The sequence below is a fragment of the Chaetura pelagica genome, unplaced genomic scaffold (genome assembly GCF_000747805.2).
Source record: "Chaetura pelagica isolate M959 unplaced genomic scaffold, ChaPel_1.0 scaffold67, whole genome shotgun sequence".
NCBI classification, from domain to species: domain Eukaryota; kingdom Metazoa; phylum Chordata; class Aves; order Apodiformes; family Apodidae; genus Chaetura; species Chaetura pelagica.
The window spans coordinates 5,056,655-5,063,630 of NW_009954107.1; the positions used below are offsets into that span (position 1 = coordinate 5,056,655).

General features: G+C 41.9%; 2 protein-coding genes across 2 annotated transcripts in view; both read right to left on the reverse strand.

Annotated features, from left to right (window-relative positions):
* Nucleotides 1-251, reverse strand: part of TMEM165 (transmembrane protein 165) — a 10,348-nt gene extending 10,097 nt beyond the window's left edge. The window contains exon 1 of the mRNA XM_010002525.1: nucleotides 234-251. Within this exon, the coding sequence (XP_010000827.1) occupies nucleotides 234-251 (18 nt within the window). The remainder of the gene's footprint in view (nucleotides 1-233) is intronic.
* Nucleotides 252-1,409: 1,158 nt separating this feature from the next.
* Nucleotides 1,410-6,976, reverse strand: part of SRD5A3 (steroid 5 alpha-reductase 3) — a 6,364-nt gene continuing 797 nt past the window's right edge. Inside the window, exons 3-6 of the mRNA XM_010002526.1 lie at nucleotides 4,061-4,216; nucleotides 3,449-3,643; nucleotides 2,171-2,289; nucleotides 1,410-1,669 (exon numbers count right to left, since the gene is read on the reverse strand). Coding sequence (XP_010000828.1) covers nucleotides 1,410-1,669; nucleotides 2,171-2,289; nucleotides 3,449-3,643; nucleotides 4,061-4,216 — 730 coding nt within the window. The remainder of the gene's footprint in view (nucleotides 1,670-2,170; nucleotides 2,290-3,448; nucleotides 3,644-4,060; nucleotides 4,217-6,976) is intronic.

A 6,976-nucleotide genomic window follows, 5' to 3' on the forward strand; every position in this document is an offset into this window, starting at 1 on the left:
CCCGGGCCGCCTGCGCGCCGCAGGGCTCTGCCCCCCGAGAACCCAGCAGGCGGGGAAGAGGCCGAGAGCAGCCACGAACGGGCGGGGCGCGGCGGCAGAGCTCAGGGAGGGCCCGCGCAAGGTGCAGTCCCAGGGCCGGGCTCCGTGCGTCCCGCGGTGCCCTGAAGCTCTGGAGCTCCTGATCCTGAGAGGGTTGTGAGACCCCGCACAATGGTTGGTGCAAAATAACTGACCGTGTTGTGCAAATACATAGTTCGATTTTGACAAACTAGACAAAATGGAAATAGAAGGTGTAATAAACTTTTAATTAGGTAACTCGTAAGATCTAGTTAAGATTATAAAAATTCTTCTCATATACAAAATACATTCATGTTAAGTAGAAAACATGCTGAAACACCAGCATCCACATACCACACACAAACTGGTCATTCATTCCCGTATCATGAGAAGGACCAAAATATTCAACCGTTAACTGCAAAACAACCCCTTGTGCTGAATGACATCACCTCCCCAGTAAAGAATTTCTTTGTAACGCTTGTCAGGTACAAGTTTCTGTGTTCTCTGCCTCTGCAGTTCGTTACATCTGCTCTCACAAGCTATTTAAAAAACACCGTAGCTGTGGTTACAGCCATCCTGCCTAACTGCCCCCTCTAACACAGGAAAGATTCCAATAATCCCCTGTAAGGATGACAAAACCATAACCAAGAACATTATTATTTTTGCAAATTCTCTTCTACTGTCTCTCTAGACCGAGAACCTTCTGTGACTTTCTCAGTTGAGGGACAAACAAGGAGTTTTCATCAATGAATAAATCCTGACTTTGGTGCAGAAGAGATAATGCAGAAACCGAGTCTGTTTATTGCCACTGCTGAGCATGAGTCATTCCTCCAGTGCTGCTTTCTCCACCGGTTTTTGTACTTGCAGTTATAAAGCATTGACTGGTTTTAATTATCCACAGAGAAGCATATAAAGACAATAGATAATATGTCTCCCTCTGAAGTGATTCAAGGAAGAGAGACTAGGAAAAAATATACTTGGAGAAGGCATGAAATACAACAGTCCAAATGACACCCTGCACCCTCCTATCACTACACAGTTTTCATGTGTGTGTATTTTGCCTTGCTGCACAACAGCAAGAGTTTTATGCATAAGATACAATTATAAAAGAGAAAAGAGCCAATTAGCATATCTTCAGTTAGAATTAAGGTCTTCGGTAAACCTTTTTTTTAGTTTGTATGACATGCAGAGACCTTACACTTCCCCACCTAAGTTGGTAACACAGAGGAACTTTTAAGCTAGAATTAGAGAAAATGTGCAATTTTACCTTGGCTTTAATAAACAAGAAAACTCTTACTCCCTTATAGAAAACATTTCCCAGTTTGGCATCAAGATGCTTTAGAATAAATAACCTAAAAAACATAAGGTATAAAAGCTTTTCGATGCTTTGGGTAGGAGCTGAAGTTTTTCTGATAGAACTCGTGACACAAAACAGCAGCCAGTGCCTGGTTAAAAAGAACACACAGCACTACACACCACCACGTCACGTTGTGGAATCCAAGTGTGACGGCCATAGATACATAGATGAGGAGCTCTGCAAAATAATGAGGGCAAGAAACTGTCTCAAACCAGTCTCCAAAAGGCACACTGTGGCTCAGACTTACGACCTTTCCTGCAAAAAAACCCAGAAATAAATTAGTTGAGGACATGTATTAAACAAACTTTTCTCTTAATTACAGTTATCATCATCATCCACCTCCACCTGATCTAGCCGCGTTGCACTTCTTAATGAAATGTCACCTCTGGCTGTTTGAACAAACACAGAGTAAGGAAACATATTTTCAGCCTGCATGGAGACAGAAGTGAGGTCCCTGAAGAGTGGCACAAGTCCTAAGTGTTAGCATGTGTCTGTCCTTAGGATACTAGAAGCTACACCTTAATTTTAAGTTATTTAAAACATTATATACAGACTGAGACACATACACCCCGTATTCAGCCATCCGATCTCTTTCCCAAATAGCCTCATTTGATCTACTAAAGTCTTATAGAAAGCACCACCCTACAAGAACTGAAAAATACTCCTGTTTTAAGGTATTAGAAGCTACAGGAGCCTATTGAAACAACCAAGAAAAAAACATCTAAGGAAATGGTTGGCAGACATGAAATATCTTACCTGATTTATTTTTTCTAAGATTAGCTAGAATCACAAGACATCTGTGCTGGTGAAGGGAGGCCCAAATGTACATCGCAACTCCTACAATGTGATACCACCGGATCTGCATAGAAAGCTCTCTTCCTGAATGAAATAGGTTTCATTAATATAGAGCCAGGAAATACCTTTCCAAGCATCATCTCAAAATATTGTGTACATTTTTTAAATATTACTGTCTTACAAAATTCTAGCAGTGAGCCTCTGATCCCCTGAAGGATGCTTTTCCTGCGTCATTTAAGTGCTCAGCTGGTAGTTCATTTCCCTTAACTGCTCTATACTAACAATACCTAGTTTTTAATCTATTAGTTTGAGGTTCCACATGATGTACAACTGATAAATAATTGATAGTCTAAGACCTCAATATTCAACACTGTAATTCTTATCATTCTAATTAAAGATGCTGTCATGGCTCAGGTCAACACACAAGTACACAGTTGTTTGTCTTGTTTACAGTGAGTGAACACACATACATGCACCTATACACAAACACACATGCACGAACAGTGTGAACTGTTTAGGCCTTCAAAAAATGTTAACTGTATTAAGGATGATTTCTAATGTACAAGCAAATCTCTAAGAATCTGCAAGATGTGAAAAACAGAAGACAGGTCCAGCAAGAAAAAGGCTTTATCTACACATAGGAGACCTGATTTTTAAAAATCACTGGATTAAACTAGAGATTATGTGGTTGGAAGTGGTTAAAAACTTCACTAAGGTTACATGCTTGGTAATGACCATCTTAGTCATGAGAAACGTGCTACAGCCAGCTCACAGTCCTCTGTGCAGGGAAACAGCAGCTCAGTTGTGAGACTCAATGGAATGTGTTGGCAGAAACAAGTAATGTAATTCACATTTCTGATGTTTGAATGGAGAAATTACAGTACCAAATGAAAGAAGCAACTGACAGACACCAGGTAGAACAGCAGTGAGTTCTCAGTGAAAAACTAAGGAGATGGCCAAGACAGCCTTACAGACTCACCTGATCGGTTATGATCCCAAAAAGTATCTATGTGAGATGTCTTTCAGGAAACAACAGTGGTTGTTAACATGAAAGCATGGGTCAGTGTCTGCACATATGCATAATGCTGGTTGATTTTGTGATATACTGAAATGTAGTTACTTTGAACTGTGCCGGGAAACATTTTTATGTCTTATCAGTTAACATTTCTCACACAATACCATTTGCCACAAGGGAAACAAATGGGAGCAAAAATGCTTTGGTAATAACTAAACAGGCACTTACCACTCCTGATGTTGGTAGACGTTTGACATAGTACAGTTAAGCCAACAGCAAGGTAGTAACCAAGTCCAAAGCAATACTGCACAATATGAATGACACCACTGGAAAACACACTGGTCCAGAGGCATTCTGCAAGTCTTCGACAGCTATGCAACCAAAGCAGCAGGAGAACCAGGAGTGCAGAGAAGTGCTCACTATCTGCTTGCAGGTAAAAAACAGCAACTTTCAGACAAACAGGAACAATTTAACACCAACAGGGCTTCAAAAATACTATTTTATCCCCATCTCACAGCCAGATTTTATCCTCATTTTAAATTAACTGAGCACCAGGGAAAATACTTGTACAGGTGAGGCACTGCTGACTGCAGCAAGATTACTTCTAGAAGGTGCATGGCCCTTTCTTTGAAAAGGTCTACCAAAAGCCATCATATCCATAAATTAGAATGATTCTATCTTGAATAATCATGAAGGGACATAGTATTCCAGGAAAGTCCCTTGAAGTATAATTTAAAAGCAGCTAATGAAGCTGCACTTGAAAAACACAAATTCAGCAGAGAGTGGTAGTGTAGCTTTCTAGTATTTATATGGCTGCAGCATAATAGCTGGAATACTTGTCTGTGTCCTCACTCTGAGAATCTCTGCCAAGAGCGTAGTGCACTTGCTGAATCCATGATGGGAGTGACCAACCGAGGAACTCCGCTTGGAAAAGCCAGATCAGCAGAAAGCCATTCCAGAGCACAGAAACCACATAAAAGTGAGTAAACCACCTGTGGGAACAAAAGTGCTCTTCAGTAATGTTCTCATCATTCCTTAGTTGGAAATGTAGCTGCAGGATGTGCCTGCCTGACAGCGAGTACGTTCCTTTTTAATGCCCACATCAGTAAGTATGGAACCTGGGGACTCCAGTGGTACCAAGCAGGAATAACCCTAACACCTCCTTCTCCAATTGAAATGCTGTCTGGATTAACCTCTAACCTAGTTTATGTTACCAATGACAACTGCACTAAAGAGGAGAAAGTTTAAACTGCACATTGCAAAAGTATTCTTCAATGCTTACATCAGCATGATCTGCACATATTTTTCTTTATAATTTACACCACTGAAAAAGCACATCTTAATTAATTTTCTGGGCACTTCCAGGCTGTTGCACCTAGCAGTGCTCCAACTTTCCTCAGTTCTACTGGATGCATTACATGATGCATTAAAGTTCATAAACGACACATGCATATGGTAAAAGGCACCTAAAAGTAATTACTCAGCTGTGCACTAAAATCTTGCTTCTCTGCAAATTCAAGGTCTGCAACAATCATATAGAAAAAAACCTGAGACCATCAATACCACTGAGTGATTACAAGGCAAAGACCACATGTTTTTTTGAGAAAAGCAAAGATTCTTCCAACCCCATAATGCAGTTATAAAAGCACATTATGCATTATTGAAATGCAAGACATTACGGTCAAGACAATAACTGGACGGAATTAAACAGCCTGTGATATCCAGCTCAAACTAGGTGATCCAGTATTTCTTTTTGCTTTTAAAAGTAAAAGTCATTCTATGAATACAACACAGGACCTCTGGAAGCTCCTGCACAGAGATCAAATATGTACCATGAGAAGATGCTGATAGCCTTGTTTTGACAATGTAACTGGTACAAAACTAGTATATAACTGTATAGTTAGAGAAGGCTGTATTTCTCTGGAATGTGTAAACTTTTCTTCTGGGGGACTGTAGTGGTATAACACCCTTGCTTAGTGAAACCCAATAAAAGTAACCCTCCCTCTCAAAACAGCTCGGGTATCTCCCAACAGCAATACCAAGGCCAAGTCTGAACCACAGACATAGCAAGCAACCCAGCATACTCCAGAGCACTCTGCCCATTAGTGTTTGGTAGCCCCTTCAGATGATCACTCCTCCTCCTCAGTTCCTTCTCCCAAGCAGAGACAGCAACATTTTCCCTGCTGATTTACAACAGCAGAAGTAAAATTTAGCCCCTTTCACTTATTTTCTGCTTAGACAAAAAACAGAATCTGTATATTGACAGAAACTCATTGCCAGCTCCGAGTTTCAAGTTCTTTCCTTGCTGTCCTGTTACTCAGTAGACTTCTGTCTCACCACTGAGCCAGAGAACTTTCCCCATGTGCACTGCTGTTTTGCTACCAGCACACAAACAAACCCTGCCAGCTTAGCAGAGACATGTCCAGTGAGCTTTCAGCAATCCCAATTACACTGGGGACACATCCGAACTACAGAGCAATCCAACACTGCAGCAAGTACATGGGTCATCCTTCAAGGAGAGGAATGTTAGCTATTTGCCAAACCAACCCAAAATGAATCACAACATTTGATAATGTGGAATGTCAGTTAAAAACAAGCTCAGGCTAGTGGAAATACAATGCTTGTTTGGAAACAAGACACAGATGAATAAAAAGAGAGAATGCCTCAATGCCTACTTGCAGGATCTTCTCTATCCTTTCCAGCTGGCAGGGTTATGGATTCACTACTCAAGCAACAGAATCACTTTACAGATGTTGAGAGCTTGAGACCAGTTTCCTGAAAAAGCCATGCTCTTCAGACACAGTCTTCCCCAAGAAGGGGCAGTGAGAAACTTCTCTTGGAGAAAGGTCAACTCAAACAAGAACCTACCTTAAGAATATGCTGCAATTAAGACAAAGCCTTTTACGAGCCCTTACTTTTGTTGAGGGCACCACAGAGCTTGAAGGCATCCCTGATTATTTTCTGTGACTAGACACGTGATAACCAAGATACTACATTACGACCTCTCCACCAATAACAAGTTGTGTCACAAACCTTTTAACATTTGTTTTGAAGGCTATGCATATAAAATGTGCCAGTGATAATAAGATCGTTACACCAGGGGCTATCAGATCTTTGGGCTAACCAGCCTCCCAGTCCTGTCCTGCTGGCCTTGCAAGGTACTGCCACGTTCCAGTCAAAAGCTAGTTGTAGTCATCAATCTGGACTGACCAAAAAATACGAAATCCCAGCAGCATGTAGAAAGCTGTAAATGTTTTGGTTTATTCCCTCCTCTTTTCCATCTGCCATCCTTCTAGACATCTATTAAGAGATGCGTTTGGATAACGCAGCGGCTCTTTTGCCGTATTAGAGACCGTTCATGCAGGACCCAGATGTTAACATGCTGTTACTGGTACCCTGAGGCACGTTCTTTAAAAGAGAAATATTTAAGAAGATGGCAACTGAGAATACCGATTAAGGCAGCAGCCCCACAGCATATTCGCATCGTGACAGTTACACTCAGAAGCCCCTGTTCCCAGGTCCCTGACCTGGGTCCTGCAGGGTTTGCTCTGCAGATCCTGCACAGGGCTGGGACTCAAGGGGTTCGGCCTTTGCTCAGTGTGGGACGTGCGGACTCTGCCCGACTGCAGCCCTTACGCTCCTTGGCTCCCCATCTGCAAAAACAGAGCAGCACTTCTCAAGAAGCAAAACCAGCCCGGTCCTACAGAGACACGCGGTTATTCCCGCACCCGCCGCGCCCAGGCCGGGGACAG